The sequence below is a fragment of the Tursiops truncatus genome, chromosome 10, assembly GCF_011762595.2.
Source record: "Tursiops truncatus isolate mTurTru1 chromosome 10, mTurTru1.mat.Y, whole genome shotgun sequence".
NCBI classification, from domain to species: Eukaryota; Metazoa; Chordata; class Mammalia; order Artiodactyla; family Delphinidae; genus Tursiops; species Tursiops truncatus.
This window is the reverse complement of record NC_047043.1, coordinates 43,895,932-43,923,481: the sequence shown is the minus strand read 5'-3', so window position 1 is coordinate 43,923,481 and position 27,550 is coordinate 43,895,932. Positions and strand designations below refer to the sequence as shown.

General features: G+C 39.1%; 1 protein-coding gene across 5 annotated transcripts in view; it reads right to left on the bottom strand.

Annotated features, from left to right (window-relative positions):
* Nucleotides 1–436: 436 nt before the first annotated feature.
* Nucleotides 437–27,550, bottom strand: part of PRIM2 (DNA primase subunit 2) — a 279,267-nt gene continuing 252,153 nt past the window's right edge. For 4 of the 5 annotated variants that reach the window (XM_019931461.3, XM_019931463.3, XM_019931462.2 and 1 more), the window contains exons 13-14: nucleotides 7,727–7,795; nucleotides 437–1,050 (exon numbers count right to left, since the gene is read on the bottom strand). In XM_019931461.3, the coding sequence (XP_019787020.1) occupies nucleotides 829–1,050; nucleotides 7,727–7,795 (291 nt within the window). In that variant the 3' untranslated portion in view covers nucleotides 437–828. The remainder of the gene's footprint in view (nucleotides 1,051–7,726; nucleotides 7,796–27,550) is intronic. The other variant, XM_019931464.3, reaches the window with a different exon arrangement.

Sequence of the window (27,550 nt, the reverse complement as noted above, 5' to 3'; positions counted from 1 at the left end):
CACAGAAGCAATGAGGTATGGAAGCTAGGGGTGGAATGAAGAAACACTGCAGACTCTCCTTAGAACCTCCTCACCTTAGTGATGGGCTGTTCTCCCCGAGTGAATGGAGACGGCAGTGGATAAGGAGGACCATCACTTTATATAATAAAATCCTTCTATTTGTTAACAGTATGACTGTACACATTCTGTTTCTCTTTATTCCTGAGTCACAACTCACTTCAGTAAAGTTTGCTACCACTCAAAGGGGTAAAAATTCTCCTTGCTGATGTGGAATAACCTCAAATGACCAACTCAAGAGAAAAAGGAAGAACAGTTTAAAATCTTCACTGGTGATTTGGCAATACATTGCATATTCCCAAATACCACTTTAAAAGCTGAGGTAATATCTCCTCTGTTAAGGCATAATATGACTCACAATTACACGCAGGCACACTCATTATACATTTTGATATTTATTAACAGAAATGGTCTAGAAAAGGCCTGGGTCAACATTACAGTGGTAAGTGTTAAAATAAAAGCTGTTCTTAGTCGTACTGTTTCTAGGGGACTGTAACCAGTCCAGAAAGCTGTTTTAAAACGGGACTTAAATCACACCATTCAAGCGTTGGATTTCAAAAGAAATTCTTCCTCTTCTCTTTTGTCACAGCAAAATATACGAGGTCTTTGTTTTTACCTGCAAGGTGGCCTTCCGTGAAGTGCGTAAACGTGTGGATGGATGAAAGGGGGTCGGGTGGAGGGAGAAGGCAGACAAAAAAGAAAAAGATAAAATCGTAAAGTAGGAAATAAAAACTAGTGAGGAAGACAGGCTACCAACTGCCCAAGAATCGTTCACTGAAGCAACTCCTCCAGTCCCTCCAGATCCATTTCCAGAGAGGAGTTGAGCGAGGCCAGAGCAGATGACGCATCCTTGCTTCTCTGGACACTCAGTTTGGATTGGGGCGTTTCTGGTTGGACGGATTCCTTCTTGAAGTCTTTACCTCCACTGAGGATCCGCTGGCTCTCAAAAAAGAACTGGTTTGGATGACTCAAAGAAAAGCCACAATCATCTACCTGTACAGGCAAGCAAATGTGTATAACATTAATACGTAACAAAAGTACAAATAAAGGGACGTCAAGAACCGCCCAGACCTCATTCAAAACCTACTCAATACACGAAACACAGATTCTCGTTCAAAACACTCAAACCACTGCTTACATGATTTCACTCACAGGGAGTTTCAGCCACTGCCTGACAGTTACGAATCTTGCGCTCTACGTCCAGCCCAGACCCCTTGCACTTGGCTCTGCTTCCCCACCCAGCTGCTACCTGCCACCTCAGACGGCTCAAAGGCACATCCAAGCAATGCCTGGCATCTTGTTGGCCAATAAATATTTTTTTTAAAAAAAAGAAAAACACGAAAAAAGGAGGGAGGATCTTTCCAGATGAGTTGGGTTTGGAAAGATGAGAGAGTGAAAAGCTGGGATAATGAGGTCCAGGGTGAATCAAGCAGCAGGATCCCAGGGGCAGGGTGAAGAGGAATGTCTAGGGAAGCAGGTAGTGCAGGTGGGCTGCTGTGAAAGGCACAGAAAGAGGGTAACAGGAAATAAGGCTGCAAAGACAGGCTGGGGCCAGACCACGGAGAGCCTTGACAACCAGGGTAAGTAGCCTAGACCTAATTTTGTAGGCATCACAGAGTCACTAAAATTCCTTAAGAAGGGAAGTGATGCGATTAAAGATATGTGTAATCTTATGGTAGATTAAAATGGATTAGCAGGGAGTTAAAAGTTACCGTCACAGTTCAGGATGAACCTTCTTAACAGGTAGACCCATAAACAGAAACAAGGTTTTTTCTAAAACTTACTTCAGAACCTCAGGATTCTCTTTAGTCACTTGTTGATACATGTTGGATCAATACCTTTTTTTTTTTTTTTCTTTTTGCGGTACGCAGGCCTCTCACTGTTGTGGCCTCTCCCTGTTGTGGCCTCTCCCGTTGCAGAGCACAGGCTCTGGACACGCAGGATCAGTGGCCATGGCTCACGGGCCCAGCCGCTCCGTGGCATGTGGGATCTTCCCGGACCGGGGCATGAACCTGTGTCCCCTGCATCGGCAGGCGGACTCTCAACCACTGCGCCACCAGGGAAGCCCCAGACCAATACTTTTATAATAATTCAGTGTATAGCAGATTGATAGTGTACGCACTGATTTAAGAGTTACTACTCAGATCACTAAGAACAATTTTTTATCTGCTACTATGCTGCTTAATTTCAAAATGTTTCCTGAATGTTTTATCTAGGATTTTTTATTAACAACGGAGTCATTTGTGAACTTCTTCATTATATTGTTTTTCACCCAATTCATTAAAAAACTGGGAGATTCAATATAAAGTTTGCATTTTACAAAGTGTTCCATGAAAAGTAAGTTTATTGCCTAGCACGTTTCAATCAGAAGACTTTATGGTTTTTATAAATAGAGAATATTAGAGATTGGAAAGATGTAGGGAATACTTTAAACTGGATCTTCTCCATGTACAGACTAGGAAACTGAGACCCAAAGAGATTTTTTACATGGTTTAGGCAAAGTCATAGAGCACTAGAAACTGGATCTGTCTGAATTAGAATTCAGGCCTTTAGCTCACTTAGTTCCTCTGAAATCTGTTTTAAGAGGTTTTATGGAAAGTCAAACAAACTTACAATTATATCATTATAAATATTATTTCTAGAGATAAACTTGTCTATAAAGATTATAAAAAACACAGTGGTGTCATTTCATGCAAAAAGAAGCTAGCACCTTTTGTGATACTTAATTACATATCGGGTATTTTCTACACCTTGCTTCAAGTTGTTAAAAGTGTCAATATATCTATCACAGAAGATGACTCTGTGGATTAAAGTGAATGATTAGATTTCAGTGTGGACAAAATGAAATATGGTAATCTTTATACTAAGCCTCAGTTTCCTCCCCCATAAAATGGAGGTAATAATAGCAGCTATGTCATAGGGTTGCTATGAGGAAAACCAAAGAAATAGGAGTGTAAAAAGAAAGCGTTGTTGGTTCTATGAAATCTAAATTAAATGCTTGGAAAGACTCAGGAAAGGCAAGTTACTTAAAACAAAAGAAAACAAAACCGAACTTCCCAAAAGATAGGGAGAAAGATCAGATTGCTTTGTATTATAATTAAGTTCCTTTTCCACTTTAAAGAAACCAAAACTGGAAATTGGTGATGGTGTAGTATGCATATGGTTTTTGAAAAAAAATGAAATCAAATTCCAATCCCAAACCTACATTCAAACAAAAGACCCTGCCCTTAATATCAAAAGATTAGTAAACAAATGGCATTCAAATGTTTTACCTTTAAAATGTAATGTTTAAAAAATACATTTTTTTATGACTGTCCATTTTAATTAATACTTTTAATAACCAACTAAAACAATGCCAGGGTCTTGAAATGAGGGCCTATAACCATGGTTCTGTATGATGTCATGTTTTTCAATTTCTCTCTTAGGTCTGCAATCACCATTTCTTAACTCATTTTGTTAAGTAAGCTCATTTTACCAAACATCTATTAAGATGTCTGGTAGCATGATGAACTTATGAAGAGTTTCCTTCTGTTTACTGGATTGTGTTTCTTCTAGGATGGGTTCTTTCTTTTGAGTGTTTTCCTTCTTTCACTTTTATTTTTGCCTGAAGGAAGGTATCTTTCATTTTGCTCAGGAAAATAAAATTAGGGATTTTTAGGGAGGAAGGGGAGAAGCATAAACCAAATAGAATGAAAATAGATTTTACTTTAAAATTATTTAGTAAAAAGAATAGAGAAAGAGATTTACCCACATCTAAATGCCACATTTATTATTGCTTCAAAGTCAGCAGCTCTTTCCTTTACTCCTCATTAAAAAAAAAAAAAAAAAAGGAATATTCAGTTTGCTTCATTCTAGATATGGAAATACTAAGTGAGAATTTTCACAATTTTGTCTGATATGAATCTTGTTTCTTTCCTTGCCTTTTTTCTTGTTTGGTTGCTATGGTGATGTTTTTTCTTTGTGGTTGATGATTTTTTTATTATGTTTTGTACATTTTGTTAAATAATGGGAGAGGGAAATTCTGTGATGCATCTTCATTCTGTCCTGTTATCTTGGAAGACCCACAGTACCATAAAGAGCTAAAACAAGACTGGTAGAAGAAAGAAGTAGGATGGAGCCCTTTATAGGCTACATTATAAATTTTGGATTTCACCTGAAGAGCGATGGGGAAGGCTTTTAAAGTTTTTTTTAAAAGCAGGTTACTGAAATGATCAGGTTTTTCTGTTTTAAAGATCACCCTAGCAGCTGTGTGGAGGGGAAAGAACTGGGCCAGTGCATGTGTGCAGCTGCTAGGAAAGGAGTCAGGAAGGCACTGCAGTGAGTGACCCGCATGAGAGACGGTGGGGCTCCCGGCTCAGGGTTTTAACTGATCTCCACAATGATCCTGAGTGATGATTACAAAGCTTAAATGTACTTGGTATATACCGTTTAAGATTGCAGGAAAATGTGTGATAGATTTTAACAAGATTTTTGTAGAGATTTCTATGGTGAAAAGAGAATTATGCTCAGCTATTTGCAAAATAAGTATTCAGAATGACTCAGCACTTAAAGAGATCTATTTCTAAAGAAACTATTTTCAAGTAAAATCCAGAGTTTAATCTACACAAGGCCTAGTGTTTTCATTTACAAATGGAGTATGCCAAAAGAAAAAAAAATTCACTTCAATATAAAACATTGTTCCCTAAAAATACTGAGGAAAACAGATTTCAAGCAGGCCAACTTTTGATATCTACCAAGTGAATCTCTCTCAAACATGAGCTTGGAATGAGCATGTTCTGCACACAATGACCTTCACACAAACATAGGTCTCATATTTCTGCCACAGAAAATGTGGATTTTGAAGGACTGGAAGCAATACTGTTTTACCTATGGGATGTTTGGGTTTTAATCAAGAGGTTTTGCAATGACACCTTATAATGAGGCAGCTGGTCTTACCAAAAAAGCCATATGGAACCACTGCAGCACTGCTGTAAATGTTATCAGTTAACTGGTTCATTTTCAAAACTTTCATTAAAGTGAGTTTAATCACAGAGGCCTCAAGAAAATAAACATAGGAGGTTTTTTTTGGGGGGGGGGAGGAGAATGGCAGCAACATGAAATAAAAATAGATTCTATTTTTAAATTAAATTAGAAAAAATAATAAGCAAAGAGACATATTCACAACAAAAAATCTATAGTGAGACATCTAGTGGATGCAAACAGCCTTTTTATTCCCTTGATTTATATGTGGCTTAAAGTAGATTACTTCTATATGTGGGAGGATTTAGACATATGTCTTTTTAATATCTTCATTAATCTAAGGCAAGTTTTAAAAATTGCCTATAGTAGTAATACTCTTGCAGGAATAATCAATAGGAGAGATGCTACAAAAGCAGATTTGAGAAATAAAAAAGCACTTCTTACTTTTTAGTGATGTCACAAACTCAGTGTTTAAATCTAATTTTCATATCTTCTCTAAAAAAAAGGTAAGAGGTTGAATAAGAGACCTCAATTTGTTAAAGTTCTGAGGCTTCTTAATTAAAAGGGTCCACAAATAATTAAGAACACATATTAAATTAAAACTCTCAAGCTGAGCAAGCAAATTAAAGAATACAGTCTACAAGGGAAAGAGTTTGCAAAGATGATGCTGAAAATACCAAAGAGATGTGGCTTATCTGTTGAGATTCCTATTCTGACAAAACTGATGAGAATTTGTTGTTTACTACTATATTGATGTTTAGTCCTTTCAACTGTGTGAAAATAAAATTTTTATGTTTTTAAATAAAAACACTATTTTCAACAGTTAGGTGTAATAGTAAGAGGACTGGACCCAGGGGCCAGACCAGACCAGGGTTCTGGCTCCAGACCTCCCACTAACTAGCTGTGGTCCCTAGGGCATCATGCAGAGTCACTAGGCCTGTTTGTTTTTCACCATAAACTATGAAGGCTGCATCATGAATCTAGACAGGAAAATACTAATGGCCTCCACAGCTGTTATTACAAATACAGTCCCAGGTTTTACAGAACAGCAGTCAGGGTTAGATCATGAGCTCTAGATGAGGTCCTCGACAGCCTGGTTCAAATTTAAGCTCCACTCCTTAGGACCTTAGGCTCTCAGCATCTCTAAGCTTTGTCATGATGGGGATGCAAATCGTGCCCAGCTGTGGTCTGCAGTGTGGACCAAAGGAGCCAGTGTGTCCAGAGCACTAACTGCTAGGCCTGGCACATGTGAAGGGTTCTGTAGGTGTTGGCTGATATTACCATTATTATTTTCATTATTATCAGTGATGTTATATTTTTGCTATGAAATATGTAAGAAATTCTGCAATTATATAACCACGAAAGAAAAGTTATTTCATGAAAACTAGAAAACGTAAAAGTGATTATAAAACTTAGCATACTATGCGGACTTCCCTGGCAGTCCAGTGGTTAAGACTCCGTGCTTCCAATGCAGGGGGCACGGCTTCAATTCCTGGTCAGGGAACTAAGACCCCACGTGCTGTGCGGCGAGGCCAAAAAAAAAAAAAAAAAAAAAAAAAAAAAAAACTCAGCACATCGTGGTAGCTGATGATGAATTCAATACATGCAGCATCTTTTTTGGGAAGGTCACGAATCCCTTTGAAACCTGATAAATGCTCGACTCCAAAAACGCACATATGTACTTAGAGAAAAAAATGTTTCAAGAGGTGCATGGACCTCTGGTGCATTCTTGGCTGTCTTTCCTGGGTTAGGAAGCCATGAACAGGACCAGTACTTGCAAACTGGGGGTCTGTGAGCTAAGTCGACCTGCAGATGTGCTGTTGGCCTGCACACGGCCTTAAAACTTGTCAATGTGAACATCTCTAACAGCATGACTTCTTCAGTGGTGTTCATCTCAGGTAGTTTCACTTTTTTGGGTTATCTTCCTGACCCCTGCAGGCCTCTGAGTTTGTGACCTACACTTTACACCTCTCAGGACCTACTAGCAGGCCTTTTGTATAGGAGGCTGGCAAGAAAACAACCAAACACATTTCCCTGACTCTCTTGCAGCTAGGGGTCCACTGTATAACCTAGGTCGCCATGCAGATAAACACAAGACTTGAGAACTAGATTAGGGTAACGTGAGTTGGCAACCACAAGTAAAAGCATCCAGTTTTCTACAAGAAAGATGGCAAAAGCCTTTGGTTCTTCTGGACAGCTGAAGCCAGTGTTCCAGACCTACTCTGAGAAGTGGTTACCTAAGGCCTGTGGGTCCAGTCCGGCCCAGAATTTGCTCTTGTAAATAAAGTTCTACTGGGACAGAAGCATGCCCGCACCTTCACACACCGTCTAGGCTGCTTTTGCACGAGAGCAGCAGATGGAAGCAGCTGTGACAGGGAACACGTGGACCACAAAGCTTCAAACTTTCACGACCTGGCCCTTCACAGAAAGTTTGCCAACCCTTGGTCTTATCCCTAGCAGTGGAGTGGTGGGTGGCAGCCATAGTAAGATTTTCTCAGGATGTAGCTTCTCTTAGTTACAATATTCCTGGTTCTGTAGCATCCAAGCTTAATTCCCTGGCCCTTCTATAAGCAACCTCATACTGTGTAATAATTCCCTTTCCACTGAAAACAGCTAGAGTGGTTCCTACTGCTACAGCAAAAAATCCTAAATGAAACACAGAGTAACAAAAGACAAAGGATCAGGTTATAAAGTTTAAAAATTTACTTACATTATGTGTCATCTCAAAGAACTTCTGACAGGCTAGATGGTAATGTGTCCCTTTTACTAAATCCAAAATCTAAAATGAAGGGAAAAAAGTGAAAGAAAAATTAGAAATTAAATTTCTAAACCACTGTAGCTCCTGGTTGCCAGCCTTTTCATAATCTTCATTCCAGATAGGAAATGCATTAAATCATGTAGCATGCTGTACCCCTGCAGCCTGGACACTGTGATAATGTTGACATCATACAGTAGCTGTTTAGGTTGGCATTAAACCACTGATGACAAGAGATAGTAAGTGATCTTGCTGACCTACCAAATGTGAATTTCAGTAACTTTACCTTGACAACAAGATGAAAACAGATCCTAGTATTATGACTTCGACAGTTATTGTCAGAATATCATATTGCAACATCTCTTCCAAAACTGTAGATATAAATCTAGTAATCTAAATGGTTGCTGCATGAAGCAATAAGTATACTATTTAGATTTTTACTTTCCACATTACCAGTTTATACAGATACAGCATAAAATACAGCTGTGTGTCCATCAGAAAAATTTAATGTAAACCCGTTGGATGAGTATCTGTGGAGAGGGAATGCTTTTGCCTTCAATCAGATTTGCCCTTTTCTGAAATGAAGTTATTTCTAGTAAAGCTCAGCAGAATGTGAGAGTAAATAGTCTATTCTGACCACCTATTAGGAACATCATCCTATCTTTTGTAAATACAATTTGCTTTCCAATTCTACTTCATGTAATCTCTTCAGAACAGCACAAACTCCCATCCTTCTCAGTAGACTGCAATAACAGTTGAAATTCGTAAAGTTTTATCACCTTTATCACCTCCCCTGACAAATAAATAGAATATATATTTGGCCTGTTCATAAAACACAGTAAAATGCTGAAATTAACAGACAGCCTCAAATGAAGGAAAAAATAATTCTGGAGAAATGTTAATTTTTATCCCTTTTCAAAAGGCTGACCTTCCTATGACAAAAAGAAATGTTCATGAAGTCTCAAATTCTTGCTATCCTCATTATTGAATATAGCTTACATCTTTTAACAGATACACACAAAAAATTACAGTGCAGAATGGGCATCACATTATACTGACAAGAGTATGCTTAAAAGAACTGTTTTTCTCTGACTGTCTTATAGATTACATTTCTAAATTTCAGGTTACGTTTTATTAAATCCTACGTGAAAGACCTGTGTAAATGCCAACCAATCACAGCACCCAGGATTCTGCCTGTCTGCCTATTTGAACTGTCTACTTTTCTTGAATTATTACAGCAAAAGTGAAAAATAAATCAGTTTTAAATGAATGACTATAAACTTTTAAAATGAAGAAAGTCACAAAGTTTTTAAAGTAATTCTAACATTCTGAGCTCATATTCGCCTATGTTTTTAAACATAGATAATTCAAACTGTGCTGAGATAAACTTGCAGTTGAGTACTGGCAAACATCAGTGATACCAAGGTATGAATATCTATGAATTACAATTTTGGAGAAGCAAGGTCTTCAAACATAAACTTAAGTTTAAATGATGCCATAAATTACCTGAAGAGAAAATGAATTCACAGAAATAGACAAAAATCCCAACTGTATGGTATGTAATAAACTCCCTTTATTTAAAAACAAAACAATGAATCTAACATCTTATTCTGTGTATATACATTTCTTGTTTATATATATACACATATATGGTATATTTAGATATCTTCCTTGCAAAATAAATATGTAACATTATATATAATAATCTAATATATATGTTTGGGAAACATGCTATAAAGAAATACTTATAAGAACCATACTAATAAAAATACCTAGTTGGGTGACATACACATATACAAAAGTTATTATGGGAAATTGACAGAGAAGCCACAGAATGTGAGAAAAGCTGATGTACCTTGAAATTTTAGGTTCCATCAAAAATGTAAATTTAGATTAATCACACAACAATCCCCTCTCCATCCCATCCCCTACTCCACTCCAGAGACTAGGCTCTTCCTTAAGGAAAATCATTCACTTTTCCTCTGACATTTTTCTTCATCTTTCTAGGAAGAGTTTTTATTTGAAGTTGTCTTGCAAATTCATAAATAAATCATTTGCCTATCTATCCTTAAATAACTTCACCTATCATGTTGCAGCACATTTGAGTGGATGAAAGTTTCTGCACAGATGTAGAGGTGTAATGGGGAAAAGAGGCAACAGGGTGTTTTTCACTGGCTAGGAAAGCTGTTCAGAGGAAGATAAATTGAGTCCCAAGGAGAAGAGAGAGGGAAGAAGAAAGATAGCAACTAACAGGTCAGGGAGACAGTAAGTGAGCCAATAGGAGAAACATGAGAGAAAGACTGCTCTGAGGTGACTGGGTATTACTAGTAGGGACTGTCTTCATTTCTCAGATGAAAAAATATACCCTCTTAAAATAGGGGAGTGTGTCTGTCTAGTGTGGGCCATTTAACTGCAGAAAGAATTAAAAAATTGAAAAATCATATGCAACCTAATGATCTTGTTTTCCTTAAGAGAGTTTTTCCTTAAAAAACTTACATGTTTTAAATTAAGATAGAACTTCCCTGGTGGCGCAGTGGTTAAGAATCCACCTGCCAATGCAGGGGACATGGGTTTGAGCCCTGTTCCGGGAAGATCCCACATGCTGCGGAGCAACTAACCCTGTGTGCCACAAATACTGAGCCTGCACTCTAGAGGCCGCGAGCCACAACTACTGAGCCCACATGCCACAACTACTGAAGCCCACGCGCCTATAGCCCATGCTCCGCAACAAGAGAAGCCACCGCAATGAGAAGCCCACGCACCGCAACGAAGAGTAGCTCCCGCTCACCGCAACTAGAGAAAGCCGGCATGCAGCAATGAAGACCCAATGCAGCCAAAAATAAATAAAATAAATAAAATTTTAAAAATAAATAAATAAAACACAGATAGAAAATGAGAAATATTACTAAAAAGAAATCCAACAAATAAAAATACATACTTTAGTTTCCCATTATGATCTACATTAAAGAGATACAGGAAAAGACAAGGAAGGGTCTTGGACACTGAATGAGGTTTGGTTTTCCTGAGTGGAACAGGGAGCTGCTGCAGTGCTCTAAGCACTGGAGTGAAGTGGACGACTCACATTTTCACAGGATGTTCTGCCTGCTGTGCTGGGGGCGGGGTGGAGAGTGAGCTCATTGCAAGAGTCTAGGGGACAGACGAGGGGGGCCTGGACCAGGTGCTGACAGTCGTTGTGGGGAGAAGGGGTGCAATTAGAGATAGAAGCATTTCCCACTTTGTGGCCATGGGCTGTTTTTGAAAAACAGCTGTTCTATGTGATAACACTCCACAAGGGCCTGTCCCCCCATGTTCTGGAGTAAAGAACCCTCTCCCTACCCCAACTGACTTCCTAAATAAAATGCAGTAAGATGCCCACATATCAGTAGGAACTAACATGTAAAATAAATGTAAAACACCACAAATACCGCTTACTAGTCGCTAGGCAACGTGATGAGTAAGAGTGTGAGGCCTCAAGCCCCCTGGAGTCAGCACCCACCCCCTGCTGACTTCAGCCTTTGCACTGGTGAGTCTGCTGTCTGCACACAGCACAACTGCAGACCACCCCTGCACCATCTCTTCTTAAATTTTCTGATACAAACACCCCGGCAAACACTGTATTAAGATATCCCACAGGTACGTCCATTTTGAGGATGGTGCTGGTGCCATGTGCTGATGGTTGGGTGACTCCAGGGCAGGAAAGACAAAGCTAACAATCGACAGGAAGGGAAAGGAGAAGTGGGGTGTGAGCAAGACACTAAAATGTAATTCGTCAAACAGGAGCAAAAACCGAAATGTGGCAATGAAACACCAAAAGCCAAGAAGGACAGATGTCCGGAGGGCTGTGTAACGGAACTTGGAGTCAAAGCTTCAATTCTCTGCGATATGTCTAAACAGCCCTGGAAGAACTCAGAGACACTGAGAAGGCTGACTGCCAACTTGGCCGGGCTGACCAGGGAGGGGTCTACAGTAACGTCTGAAACGCATGACAGCTGTGATCACTAAGCCATCCTTCCTTCCTGAAATTCAGGGTCTTAGGAAGAGTTGGTCTCATTCAGAATTTAAATTTTTTGTGTAGTCGTAATTCAAGTGACCTTTTTTTAAAGTGTTAAGTTTTAACAGAAGAGTCCGTGTCCCTGGGCTGTGGACAGATATGCCGGACTCATAGCCAGATGACTGTGAGCTTGAAGAGATGTTAGGTTCAACCAGAAGTGGTATGCTTTTCTTTGAAGCTGTAATTTTTCTTTTATGTTTTCTCAAGAATGAAGAAATACTGGATGTGGTAATATTTTACGATGTATCAATGTTGAACTTACCTACCTAACCATGTTTTTTAAAATATGCTTTGCTTGGGGGGCAGGGGTGCATAGCTAGTTAGTTCATAATGTGCGTGTTTACATATATTTTTTGTGTTAGTCATATATTGAATATGACATTAAAATTTTTTTAAGAAAAAACACTTTATAGAAAACCCAGAATGAGGAAATAGGCAGTAGTGCTTTTGGACAGTGTTTGTCTTGCCAGCAGAGGTCCTGAAGGGCCAGCTCCCCAAGGCTGGGGGCTCAGAGGCAAGACTGGCCAAAGGGAGGGTTCGAAAGAGAACCGGAGAGACAAACACATATACACAGAGTGGAAAACTCTACAAGAAGAAGGAATATACGGAGATAAGAGAAGATAAATAGGATGGTGAAAGAAGCAGGTGGGAGGAAAGTGTAGAAAGCCCAAGAAATGTGGTCAGACAGAGCCACTCTGCATGGCCCGTAGATGTCACCACGCAGCCCGCAGCCTGCAGCTGTGCTCACCCAGCAAGGACACAAACTCCCTCCAGCCCCCACGGTCCTTCTGGAAGAGCCACAGCACACCACAGTTTCCTCGTGAACCAGCATTAATACCAAACTAACAGTTCTTTAAGGAGGAAAGCAAATCAAGTGCCAATTCCGATTCCTAAGCTAGAAGTTTCCTAATTAGGCTTTAGAAAAATATAATTAGACAATCTGAAGAATCTTATCAAATAAAGGCTTATTTGATGAAAACAAAAGATTATTATTTAAAGGAAAATTCCAGTGAAGGTCTAAGAATATTGCTCAAATGGCAATTCGAGTTTGGTTTTTAATGCCAATATTTCCAGGCTAAAGTACAAAATGTGAAGCTTAACAACTGTTCTAATACATCAGTAGTCAAAAGGCTAAGAAAAATTAAGAGGAATAGTGGTATTAAACTACTATATTTTGGTAACTCATATTCTTTAACTTTTTTCTCTCTATATCTTAAACTACTTATCAGCTGACTAAAGTCCATCAAGAAGAATATTAGTTTTTCTTTTGTTTTTTTTTAACAATGCAGTTTGTCATCTTTACAAGAAAATGTTCATCATATTTGTATTTCCTAAGTTTGGTAAAATCATTAATTACACTTCATCGACTATTTCATCCTCAAGGCAAATTACTCTTTGGTTTTGAATCCCAATTAAGTGGCTAATAACCAAGATATCCTTGCAGGGGAGGGGCAAAGAGCAAATAAGGTGACAGTTTTCTCATTTGATTGGTGACAGATCACAGCCGTTGACAAACATATGCGATACAAAGTACTGGTGGGAAATGTTATATTTATACTTATACACACACATATATACGTATATGAAAATAGAAATATAGATAACATTTTATAACTTAGAGCCACCCTTCCTTCTCCCTTCTGATGCTCATACTCTCAGCCACCGAGACGTCCTCTCCGCCTTTGCTTCAGCACCTGCCATGAGGTCCAGATGGTTCTCTGGCGGCAGAATGCAGCCACCTGCCCATCCTGGGCTGCAGGGAGGAGACGCTGACCTCACCAACCAGACACGCAGCTCAGCTGTCTCTAACTCAAGGTCATGTTCTGTTTTATTTAAAAGTGGTAACAAGCTTGTTTCTTCCTAAAAAATCAACCTTTCAAGAGGAGATATTTGCTGATATTTTCCCGCTCCATTTCTAATTTTCATTTCGAAGGTGAGAGAAAACACAGTTGTGATGTAGAGTCTGGAACACTTTTGATCTTATTACTTGGCCCCTGTCTCTCCCACAAAACTTACAACTCTGTTGTGACATTCACCTACTGGGGGGTCAGGGGCAAGTTTCCCACTCATGAAGATGTGCTTTCCTTCGTTTAAAACATTATGTGCCAAGAATTTTTCTGAGTCACTCTTCATTGTCTATAAACATAGCTATCCAAATAAATTGATTCTACCTCCAAAGGTCTTTAAAATTAATCTTTTCCTCTCCATTGTTCAGGCCCTGATCAATCCCTTTTTATTGCAAAGCTTCTTGATTTATCCTTTCCTCATTCAAGACAGCTTCTGAACTGCCACCATAGTAACTAACTTTCCTAAAACCCAGATCTAACCCTGGCATTGCTGGCTCCCAGACTCCTCATCGTGGTTCAAAAGGCCACAAACCATCAGGCCACAGTCCCGCCTCTGCTCCCACCCAGGACCCTCCTGCCCACCTGGCCCCTGGGTCCTCACACTCCAGTCCAGCTTCTCCCAGGGTGTATGGTTTGGAATTTTAGTTCACAAAACTCCTGTGATAACGCAGAGGGTTTTCTTGTCTGATGCACTGTTTGATTTGGTTTAGTCCAGAATTGTTTAAGTTTCTTCAGGGCAGGACTTACCAGGGTGGTGTTTCTCAACTAGTCTGTCTCCAGAACCTGTTTTCATAGATCTCACAGGACTAGGGCTCCTCAGAACACGCCCTGGCGCCTTATCTGAATGTGCTCACCTCCCCTGAGTCTCACTCTAGTCCTTCTCCTGTCTAGCCTTCTCTCATCACACTGAATTTCTTTACTGTCTGTCTCCTCCACTGGAGTATCACCTCTGAGGAGGAGGGGCCTTGCTATTAGTTCATCACTATATTCCCAGGGTCCTGAATGGTAACTGGAATACAGTCACACCTGATCACATTTGCTGATATTGAATGGATGCTCCCCCTTCCGCCTGATAAGCCTGACTCCCTCCAGTGGGGAACTCCTACCCCACCTTCACACCCAATGCAAACGTCACTTCCTACGTGAAGCAATCCCTGATGTCACTCCTCCCTCCTCAGCAGATCTTCCCCCTCTGGCTCTTCAACTAGCATTTAGAATAATTTTTTAAAGCACTTCTCCTACTTCATTATAGTTAATTATGTCTTGTAATGCCACTCAACTAAGAGTTCTAACACAGCTTCTTAAATCTTTTGTTTCCAGACTTGAACATATGGAAAACTCAGCAACATGGACGGTGCTCGGGAAATGTTTATTGAGCCATAAAATAAATGTTTTTCCTCCCCAAAGAAACTTCATTCTGTTTGAATCCATCTTAGAGCACTTTTACCAGAGCCTTTGCAATTAGACAGTTGATTTCCATTTCTCTTTCTCTCTTTTTTTTATTGGTGTAGCACCACAAGAAAAAAATTACTAACTTAATTTAGTTCTTCCACAGGCTTTAAAAGGGCTTGAGAGGTTTCTCCACTCATATCTGAGGACACTTTGGAGAAGAGAGCGACACCACTCCATCAAATTAACTGGAATCCAAATGCAGAAATCTGCCATCGCTGTGTATAGTTTACACAAACAGGAAAACATCCCGGTCTGTGTACACAACAGCCCCTGCCCGCACCTCTCAAATGAGCTTTCAGACTATGACCGAGTCAGTTGGTCACTCTCTCACTCCATCCACGCAGCCCACATTCACTTAGCCCCTTGAAGGGACTCCAGGATTGGGTTTATAGAGATGAAAGATACCATTTATGTCCTCGAGGAGGATAAGGCTACAAAGACAGTCTGGAGGGGAGGACAGACAAGGGAACAAACAGTACCAAACAGGTGTTGACCTGATACAGGAGAACACAGGACGCTACAAGAAGGGGAGGGGAAAGGGCTCAATATGAGTTTCAGGGGAGAAGAGAACCAAGTGGTAACAACGAATCACAAAGATGAAGATAAAGAAAGGGTCAGGGCAACCCAGACACGGGACAACATGCAAAGGAGGCACAGAAACTCCAAGCAAGATGCTTGGGGACGGGAAGAATATAAAGTATATTAGAAAGATGACCTGGAATCAGTGTGAAGGACTTTCGGAGGGAAGAGGGACTGTGGACAATGGGAAGAGAGCAGAGCAGAAGGGACAGATTCAAGAGTCCTGGGAGTGGTCGTGGATGTTGTCCTGACTTCCGGCTTGAGCATCTGGTGCTGCACTCGCTCTCCCCAGAGGCAGAGTACCACGGACATCGCCCACTCCTCAGGACCAGGGCATACTGTCTCCAGGCTCAGAAAGTGCTGACAACTGAGAGCTGGCAGCAGTCCCGTCGACTGGGGAAAGCCATCTTCCCCAGAGTGGCCTGACCCAATGACCAGCCGACGATGCAGCACGCTCCTATCAAGGACCAGTCACAGCTCCCTGTGGACCAGCTAGAGACCACATCCCCTTCTGCTCTGTCCTGCCTGCTCCTTCCCTGACAGGTGCTGACCCTGAGAGCACTCCCCAGCAAACGTCCTGCATGCAAACCCCACCACAGCGAACCAGGCCCCGATAAAGTGCAAGTTGTGTTTTGCTTGTTTGTTTGGTTTTGCAGGGAGAGGGATGGGAATCAGATGAGGAAGAATAAGGTCTATAACATCTTATACACCTGCTCTGTCTGTATCAGATATTGTTCTGGTTATTTTACTTAATTACCAGCTCTCTAAATCTGTTTTTCACATATATATGCAAACACATGCGAAAAAGAATGCTTATAGCAATTTTTTAGGCCTTTGAGATGCCTGGGAAAATCTGATCAAAACTGTGACCCTCCCCAGTTAGAAAAGTGTGCCACACCTCATAAATCCTGAAATGTCCTGCAAGTCAGCTAAATTCTAAATAGAAGAGAGGCTTTCTGAAAGGCATATAACACTCAAGTTTAATAATCATATTACATTACTCCCTTATTTTTATCCACAATATAGATACCCTAATATTGAAAATGTCCCACTGTCTTTTAACTTACTATATTTGAATAAAGGTTTTGAATCATTAAAAATACCTCCAACATTTGGGTTAAAGGATTTAAGCTTTAGGGGAACATAAACAACTAAGTGAACTTGGAATAGGGGAGGGAGAGAAAGAGAATGCTGAGGAGAGGACGGAGGGAGGGAAGGCAAGTGAGAATCCTGTCAAGTCTGCTGGGAGGGGCAGACGAAAGTGCGGCCAGACCGCAACCCCACAGTTTACTCACTAATCACAACTGTGCAGCGGGTATCCTATTTTTTTGCCTAATATAAAAGCTTGCCACTTCAGAATCACTATGTCCTATGATCTTATGGAAATGATGAAAAAGATTTATCCTTGACTTAATAGTTATTTTCAAAGATCTTACCTATAAAAGGAGATGTAGCCTATTTGCTTGAAAACAGAAACTAAACTAGAAGAAAGAAACTAAACTTAACATCTGTCACTCAAATGAGGTTTTTTCAAGGACTGGAAGATTGAGAAAAAAATAACTACACATGTTTACATATAAATATAGGGGTGTGTGTGTGTGTGTGTGTGTATATATATATATATATATTCAGAAACAGAAACTTCGTCTAACAAAAACTACATTGTAAATTGATGGTCAACACTACCAAAAAGTCTGAAATGGCTTTTTTTTTTTTGGCTGCACTGCACGGCATGTGGGATCTTAGTTCCCTGATCAGGGATTGTACCCACGCCCCCGTATTGGAAGCACAGAGTCTTAACCACTGGATCACGAGGAAAGTCCCCTGAAATGGCTTAACGGTAAGCAGACTGAGAATCTGAAACACTTGCTTTATGAAAAAAGATTAATTACTCAACTTTCTGGATACTTTAAGTTTGCTTTTCTAAAAAAAAAGGTGGGGAGGGTCCTCTGAGAGAATAGTCTATAAAACTGATCATGAAACAGAACTAAGCTAGGGAGAATAGTTTTTGTAGGGAGAATAGTTTTTTGTCCATAGATAGGCAGGTAGATTTTATTATAAGTATTATAAATGACAGTTACCATATGCTACTGAATGAAATTCCTCTACAGATACCAGCAATTTTTTTATGAATGAATAAATAATAAAATAATTATAGAAAGATACATAACTATAAATAGAGTACTGAATTTTCTTTTAATAAAGACTATGTTTTCCATTTTAATGCAATTTTAATGAAAGTAAACTTTCATGGCTTTGGCTAACAAATGGAGTGTTATTTGACTTTCAAAGTGATTCTTCTTTGAATCACCTTGACAATATTAAATAATCTTCAAATGACCATTTATCTTCAGCCTAATGAAAAGGAAAGATATACACAGAAATCAAGTTAGATATTCAGGGATTTTTATGATAAAGCCAAAAATGGAACCATATCCTCCTGACACCAATTCTAAAGCTCAACTTCCCATCTTTTCCTTAATGCTGCTCTAAGATTTACCAAGAACAATGTACACATTTTCTTTTTTTTTTTTTAACATCTTTATTGGGGTATAATTACTTTACAATGGTGTGTTAGTTTCTGCTTTATAACAAAGTGAATCAGTTATACATATACATATGTTCCACATTTTCAACTACATCACCAAGAAAAGCAAAGCTAAGTGCAGCAATTCTCATAAATGAGAAGAGATGCTCGTGGAGATGAAAGACAGAAAAGCTGCTCTTGAGAGCAGTTGCTGTTCATAAAGTAATGGACAGATGGATACCATCATCTACTGATAAGTACTCTTCATACCCCTCACCTAAGAAAATCACAGGAGCTTTAGGTAGTTTAGATTTATATGAACACTAAGTAAGGAGTCGTTGAGATTTATCTTTGCCATAAAATTTTCTTGACATAGTGCTACTTTTAAGTCTTTTAAACTGTCCATTTTGAAAGATTTCTTCATTAAAAGGCATTTACCAGTTTTAGATTGAATATGGTCACTAACTTTTTGAGAATGTTTGGACTGTGAAAAAGAGAGGTTAACCAACCTCTCAAAAAGCATAAAGGCCATACATTTTTACATATTTCAAGGTTTTAATATCACTATTAATTTTTCGGGAAGCACCAATTAGATTTGCTGTTAAAATAATCATTAGTGGTTATGCTGAGTAAGTAACTAAAACACTTTCTCTTCCTCTCTTAAAAAAACCCACTAAAATGAAAAATAAAAAGACAGTTTAAACAATATTCATACAGAAATATACTTGTAAATAATGAATCATTTAATATAAAACCTGAAAAATGAGTAGCTTTATTTTTACTCATTTATGGGTCAACATGTAAATATTGGCTGTAATAGGTCAAACACAACTGTATGCTAGAAGCAAATATGATATGGAAATAGAACCTAATCACTCTAATACTCAATAGTCTCAACTATTTAGAGCAATACTCTGCAATGGAAATATGAGTAACATCTGTAATTTAAAATTTTCTACAGCTACAATTAAAAAGGTAAAAAGAAACACGAAATTAATTTCAATAATACACCTTGTTTAAATAAATATTGTTTACTGTCATTTCAACATGTAATCAATATAAAAATATCATACTAAGATATTTTACAATGCTTTTTCATGGTAATTCTTTGCAACCTGGCATATATTTTCTACTCACGGCAGGCGGTGTGCTGGAGCTGACCCCACTGGCTTGTGAGAATGGACTGTGCACAACTCTTCCCAAGTTAGGGTTTGTAACATCACTTTGGTAGTTTCACATCAGTCCAGTAGGAGTATTTACACGACAGAAATCAGCAAATGACATAAGTCAAGGCTTCTTTCCCCCAGAGCTCGTTTACCAATACACCACTGCCTTCAGCACATCTCAGTGAGGACCATCCACATTTTAAGTGCTATACCGTCACTGCATGTAGCTAGTGGCTGCTAGTGGACAGACCAGGTACACACAAAGAGTCAGACTTCCAGAGTTAGCAACTTGGAATATTTGAAATGTCCAGTTTTCTAGAAATTATTACAAAGCTTGGAAAGAAACAAGAAAGTAGGGTCAATTCACAGGAGAAACGAATACAAACTGGTCCCAAGGAAGCACAGACATTAGACTCATCAGACAAAGACTTTAAATCAGTTGTCTTAAATACCCTCAAAGAGCTAAAAGAAACCATAGACAAAAAGCTAAAGGAAAGAAGAATGATGTCTTAACAGAGAGAAAATCGCAATAAAGAGAATAAAACTATAAAAAAGAACCAGAGAGAAACTCTGGAGCTGAAAATTATAGCTAAAATGAAAAAGTAGCCAATTTCAGCAGGCGGAAAAAAGAATCATCAAACTTGGAAGTAGATTGGTTGAGATCATCCAGTCTGAAGAGTAGGAAGAATAAAGAATGAAGAAACATGCACACAGCCAAAGAGACACGTGAGACACCAGCAGGTGCACCAACAAATGCACACGGGACACCCAGGAGGAGGGGACAGAAGGGTATAAAGAACAGTTGAAGGAAAACGGCTGAAAATCTCCCTGACTCGATACAAGACATACAACTACACATCCAAACAGCTCAACAAACTCCTAGGAGGACAAAACACACAGAAACACATTATAAAGAAACCACTGAAAGAGACAAAAGAAAACATGGATAGGAGCAAGACAAACCACTCTTCACTTACCAGAAACAGCAAGAGTATCAGCGGCCTTCTCAGCAGAACCCAAGGAGAACAGAAGGCGGCACGGTAACATATTTTGCTCAAAGAATAAAGCTGTCAACCAAGATTCATATGCCCTTTAAAAATGGAGAAATTAATACATTCCCAGATAAACAAAAGCTGAGGGAGTCTGTTGCTAGTAGACCTGCCCTACAGGAAATATTAGAGAGAGTCCTTCAGGCAGAAATGTAAGGTCACTAGACAGTTCTTGAAAACCACACAAAAATAAAGGACACTGGTAAAGGTAACTACATAATATATAAAGGCCAGTATTACTGCATTTTTGATATGTAAGTCCTCTTTTTCTTCCAATATGATTTAAAAGGCAAATGCATAAAACAATAACTATAAATCAATGTTAATAGGCACACAATGTATAAAGATGTAATTTGTGACAACAACAACATAAAGGGGGAGGGACAGAGTTAAACAGAAGCAGAGGTTTGTATACTACAGAGGTTAAGCTGGTACTAACTGTCGTAAGTTTAAGAGGGTAACTGCAATCCCCAGGGTAACCAGTAAGAAAATAAATAAAAATACATATACAGAAAAGGAAATGAAGAGAATTCAAACAGTACACTGCAAAAATATCAATCGCAAAAGAAGGCAGTAATAGAAGAACTGAGGGACAAAGGGATGTGACCCACAGAAAACAGCAAAATGACAAAAGTGAATCCTTTCTTATCAGTAATTATTTTAACTGTAAATAGATTAAACTCTCCAATTTCAGAGGATGGAAAAATGCCTGAAATTACATAATCAAACTATGTGCTCTCTATAAGAGACTCACTTTAGATCCAAAGACAAAAATAGGTTGAAAGTGAAAGGATGGAAAAAGATATTCAATGAAAATAGTAACCAAAAGAGAGCTGGGGCCATACTAGCAACAAGCAAAACAGATTTTAAGTCAAAAAATGTTACGAGACAAAACAACATTATATACTGATAAAAGGATAAATCTGTCAGGAAGATGAAACAATTACAAACATATACGCACTGAAAAACAGAGACCCAGAATACATGAAGGAAAAATCGAAAGAACTGAAGGTAGTAATAGACAGCTCTACAACAACAGTTGGAAACTCTTTCATAAATGGGTAGAACAACTAGACAGATGAGCTACAAGGAAAGAGGACCTGAACAACACTATAACCAACTAGACATAACAGACAATATGGAACACTCCATCCCAAACAGCAAAATACACATTCTTCTCAAGTGTACAGGGAACGTTCTCCAGGATAGATCATATGTTAGGTGACAAAATAAGTCTTAATAAATTTAAAAATACTGAAATTATAGAAGACATCTTCTCTGACCACAGTGGGATGAAATAAGAAATCAATTACAGAAAGAAAACTGGAAAATTCAAAAATATGTAAAAATTAAACAACACATTCATAAACAACCAATGGGTCAAGGAAAAAAGAAAATTAAAAGGGAAATTGGGAAGTACTTTGAGACACATGAAAACAAAAATACAACACACTGAAACTTATAGAATATAGAGAAAACTGCTTGTGGGGAAATTTCTAGCTGTAAACACTACAATAAAAAACAAGAAAAATCTCAAATCAATAACTTAACTTTACACTAGAAAAAAAAAAAAGAGCAAACTAAACACAAAACCAATAGAAAGAAGGAAATAAAGATTAAAGTGGAGATAAAATAGAGAAGAGAAATACAATAGAGAAAATTAAAAAAAAAAACACCCCAAACTTGGTACTTTGAAAGGGTCAACAAAATTGACAAAGACTGGGCTTCCCTGGTGGTGCAGTGGTTGAGAGTTCGCCTGCCGATGCAGGGGACACGGGTTCGTGCCCCGGTCTGGGAAGATTCCCACGTGCCGCAGAGCGGCTAGGCCCGTGAGCCATAGCCGCTGAGCCTGCGCGTCCGGAGCCTGTGCCCCGCAACGGGAGAGGCCACAACAGTAAGAGGCCCGCATACCACCCCCCGCAAAAAAAAAAAATTGACAAAGACTGACAAAGCAAAAAAGACACAAGACACAATAACTAAAATCAGAAAAGTGGGGACATTACTAACGACTTAACTGAAATGAAAGGGATAAGCGAAAACTATGAACAACTTCACACCAACAAATTAGACAGCCTAGATGAACTGGACAAATTCCTAGACATACACACATTACCAAAACTGACCTAAGAAGACAGAAAATCTGAACAAACCTGTAATAGGCAAAGAGACTGAGTATTTAAAAACTTCCCAACAAAGAAAAGCCCAGGACTAGATGGCAGCCAAACATTTAGAGAAGAATACCAGTGCTTCTCAAACCCTTCCAAAAAAGGAGTGAGCACTTCCTAACTCATTCTATGAGGCCAGCATTACCCTGATAGTAAAGGCAAAGAAAGACATCACAAGAAAATTATAGACCAATATCCCTTATGAATACAGGATGCAAAAATTCTCAACAAAATACTAGCAAACCAAATCCAGCAGCACACTGAAAGTATTATAAACCATGACTAAGTGGGATTTATCCCAGTGAAGCAAGGGTGGTTCAACATATGAATATCAATCAATGTATATACGACGTTAATAGAAGGAAGGACAAAAACCACATGATCATTTCAGATGCTGAAAAAGTATCTGAAAATATCCAACACATTTTCATGGTTAAACACACACACAGAATAGAAGGAAACTTCCTTAACATAATGAAGGGCATTTATGAAAAACCTATGGCTAACATATCCTTGGTGAAAGACAAAAGTCTTCCCCCTGAGATGAAGAACAAGACAAGGATGCCCGCTTTCACCACTGCTATTCAACAATGCACTGGAAGTCCTAATCAGAGCAATTAGGCAAGAAATAAAAAGGCATCCAAATGAAAACGAAAAGGCAAAACTATACCTATTCACAGATGACATGGTCTTATATACAGAAAAAATCCTATAGAATCCATTAAAAAAACCTATTAGAACTAATAAATGAACTCAGCAAAGTTGCCAGATACAAGAACAACCCAAAGAAATCAGTTGTAGTTCTAACACTAGTAGTGAACAATCAGAAAAGGACACTAAGAAAAAGTTCCATTTACAACAGCATTCAAAAGAATAAAATGCCTATAAATTTGGCCCAGGAAGTGAAAGACACATATGCTGAAAACTGCAAAACATTGCTGAAAGGAATTAAAGGCCTAAACAAACATAAAGAAATCCCCTGTTCACAGACTGAAAGATAATATTGAAAGGATATCAATACTACCCAAAGCAATCTACAGATTCAACGCAATCCCTATGAAAGTTCCAATGCCCTTTTCTACAGAAACGGAAAAGCCAATCCTCAAATTCATATGGAATTGCAAAGGACTCTAAATAGCCAAAACAATATTGAAAAAGAGGAACGTGAAGTTGGAGAATTCAAACTTCCTGATTTCAAAACCTACTACAATGCTAAAGCAACCAAAAAAGTGTTATATGGCAAGAAGAGAGACATACTGACCAACACTATAGAATCGAGAGTCCAGAAATAAACCCATATAACTAGGTCCAGTGAAGTTTTGACAAGGGTGTAAGACCATTATGATGGGAAAAAGGTCTTTTCAGTAAATGGTGCTGAGACAACAGGCCATCCACATGAAAAAGAATGAAGATGGACCCTTGTATATCACATCATATATAGAAATTGACTCAAAATGGATTGATGACCTAAATATAAGAGTTCAAACTATAAGACTCCTACAATAAAATATAGGTGTCCATTTTCATAACCTTGAATTTAGCAATGGGCTTTTAAATATGACATCAAAACTACAAGTAATAACCAACAAGAACAAAACATACTGGATTTCATCAAAATTAAAAGCTCTTGTCCATCAAAAGAAACTGTCAAAGAAGTGTTAAGACAACCTACAGAATGGGAGAAAAAATTTGCAAACTGTTATAGACTGAATGTTTATATCCCCTCCAAAATATGTATGTTAAAATCCTAACCCCCAATGTGATGGTACAAAGAGATAGGGCCTTTGGTAGGTGATCAGTGCTCTATAAGAGAGACCCCAGAGAGCTCTCGCCCCCTTCTGCCTCATGAGGACACAGTGAGAAGATGACCGTCCATGAACCAGGAGATGGGGCCTCAGTGGGCACTGAATCTGCCAGCACCTTGATCTTGGACTTCCCAGCTTCCAGAACCATGAGAATACATCTGTTGTTAGAAGCTATCCAGCCTATGGTAACTTGTTATAGCAGCCAAAATGGACTAAGACAGAAATCAGATATCTGATAAGGGTCTAGTATCCAAAATATATAAGGAACTCTTAAACTCAATAACGAAAAGACAACACAATTCAAAATGGGCAAAAGATGTGAACAGACATTTCTCCAAAGACGACATACAAACAGCCAACAAGCACATGAAAAATAATGACAGCATTAGTCATCGGAGAAATGTAAGTAAAAACCACAGTGAGGTACCACTTCACACCTATCAGGATGGTGTTATGGGCTGAATTGTGTTCCTTCAAAAAGGGCATGTTAAAGTCCCAATCCCTCCTGCCTCAGAACAGGACCCTATTTGAAGACAGGGTCTTTACAGAGGTAATGAAACTAAAATGAGGTCATCAGGGTCGGCCCAAATCCAATACGACTGGTGTCCTTACAAAAAGAGGAAAGAGGACGCGCAGAGGGAAGACGATGTAAAGACACAGGGAGAACGCCACGTTAAAATGAAGGCAGAGATTAGGGTGATGCACGTACAAAGCGAAAGACGCCAGCAAACCGCCAGGAACCAGGAGAGGCCTGGAACAGATCCTCCCTCACAGCCTCAGAAGGAGCAAAACCCGCCAACACCTTGAGTTCAGATTTCTAGCCTCCAGAACTATAGACAATAATTTTTTTTAAGCCACTCATTTTGTGGCACTTTGTTACAGTGGTCCTAGAAAACTAACACAGATGGTTATAACTGAAACAAAAGGGGATTACAAACGTTGGCAAGGAAGCGGAGAACATATAAAACCCTCACAACACAGCTGGTGGGAATGTAAAATTGTATCACCTCAGTGGAAAACAGCCTGGCAATTCCTCAATTAGTTAAACACAGAATTACGTTATGACCCAGCAATTCTACTTTTAGGTGTATACACAAAAGAACTGAAAGTAGGCACTCAGACAGATACTTGTATGTGAAATGTTCACAGCGGTGCTCTCAGACCATACAGCTGAAATGGGGAAACAACTTACTGTCCATCAAGGGGTGAATGGATAAACACACAATGGAATACTATTCAGCCATAAAGAGGGATGAGGTACTGATAGATCCTACAACAAGGAGGAACCCTGAAAACATGCTCAGTAAAAGAAGCGAGACACAAAAGGTCACCTGTTGTATGACTCCATTTACATGCAATCCCCAGCATGGACAGATCCATGGAGACAGCAGGCTGCCAGGGCTGGGTGGGTTACTTCCCAGGGACCGGGTTTCACTGGGGTCACGAGCTGACTGGTGGTGGTTGCACAACACTGTGAATGTACTAAGTGTACTGAATTGTATGCTTTTAAATGGTTAATTTCATATCATGTGAATTTTACTTAAATAAAAAAAAAAGTAACGGGTACTTTTGAAACCCTGTTACCAACTGTAATTTATACTCTGAGCTATTCTATCTTTATTTCATATTATTTGCCAGTGTTTAAATAATGTATTAAACATATTCCTAAATGTAGGTACCCCCAAATCATTATTCACCTCACAGTAAAGGCTTTCCCTGAAAGAAACCAAAAAGAATTTCAACTGAATTAACAGTAAAAAGAAAAATAAGAAAGGAAAGTGCTGCAGAGGAACAGAGCTCTGTAGCATCAGGGCCACGGGGCGCATGGGTCCCACCTTCTCCAGTGTTGCTTTGAGGTCTGAACCCCTCATCACAGGATGACAGGGTGGCGAGAGCCAAGGGAAGCCCAGTCCACTGTGTAAAGCCCCCATCCCAGCCTTGGCACAATCGCGCAGTGCAGACCAGAATATAAAACCAGAAAGGAAGTCCTGTGTCCAGTGACAGACCAAGCACACCTCTCACTTCTACCTAATAAGAGAGAAAAGCTACTGAGGAGTAAAAGCATTCACAGATTACAACAAAAGGTGTTAGCTCTACTATGACACATAGTACAAAGAACTATCACCTTTAAAGGTACTCTGTGGGCAGCAATTACTGTTCTTTATTAAACTGTATGAGAATTAAAGATATGTCATATGTTATTCAGCACAGTAAAAAGACAACTTTACTAGTAAGAAAGGATATAGCACACTGTTCCAGGCGCCAGTGAAAAAACTGCAATCTGAAAATTTCAAGTGTGTCTTTTCACAACAAAAAAAACACAACCTCTTCAGAGAAATAAACGTATTTAAGATCATTTAGAGATTTTATTCAATATTCTGAATGCAGATTCTTAAAATGTCTGTATCTTAAAATATTAGTATTTCATCATAAAATTGCAATTTTTATGCAAAGGGTGAAAGCAAAATGAAAAGTAAAGACCAAAACTCAAGACACCTAAATTAGGCAGGAACTACTGACAGATATGGTTAACTGAACAAACTAGCAAAGCACTGCAAGGATTATTACCTCACTGGAAATTCTTAAAAGAAATTGAGCTTAAAATGCATACCAGTATTTTAAGGAGGAAAAAGGGAAGGTGCCAATAAAAAAACTGGCCAATACAGCTTGTAGACATACTTATTTATTCATTTGGTCACCAGCTTGGACAGTTAAGAGAGGATTTTCCAGGGTCTCAAATCTCTGAACATTTTACAAGCACAGAAAACAATGGCCTTTGCTCCAGATCACTGTTTCAAGGATGTTCCTGTAACCAACAGCCTTACATACAGAACCTTCCACTGAACGGAACTGTAGGCATGCGAACTGTCCAAGAGGAAAGATCCAGAACCCCACACTCGGAGTTTCTCTCCTCCGAAAGAACCCACTGCACAGGCCACAGTACCTGGCCTTCCTCACGCTGCTCTGTGGGAACTGGGGCTCTGGGAGCTGACACAAGAAAACGCTGATATACTGCTACTGCTACAACCTTCAGGTCCTGCCATCATCCGTGAAATTGTGGCAGCTAAGTTCTCAGGTAGCAAGGAGGACAAAATCTCAGACCTTTCACAGCCCTTAACATGGACAGGACACCACGGT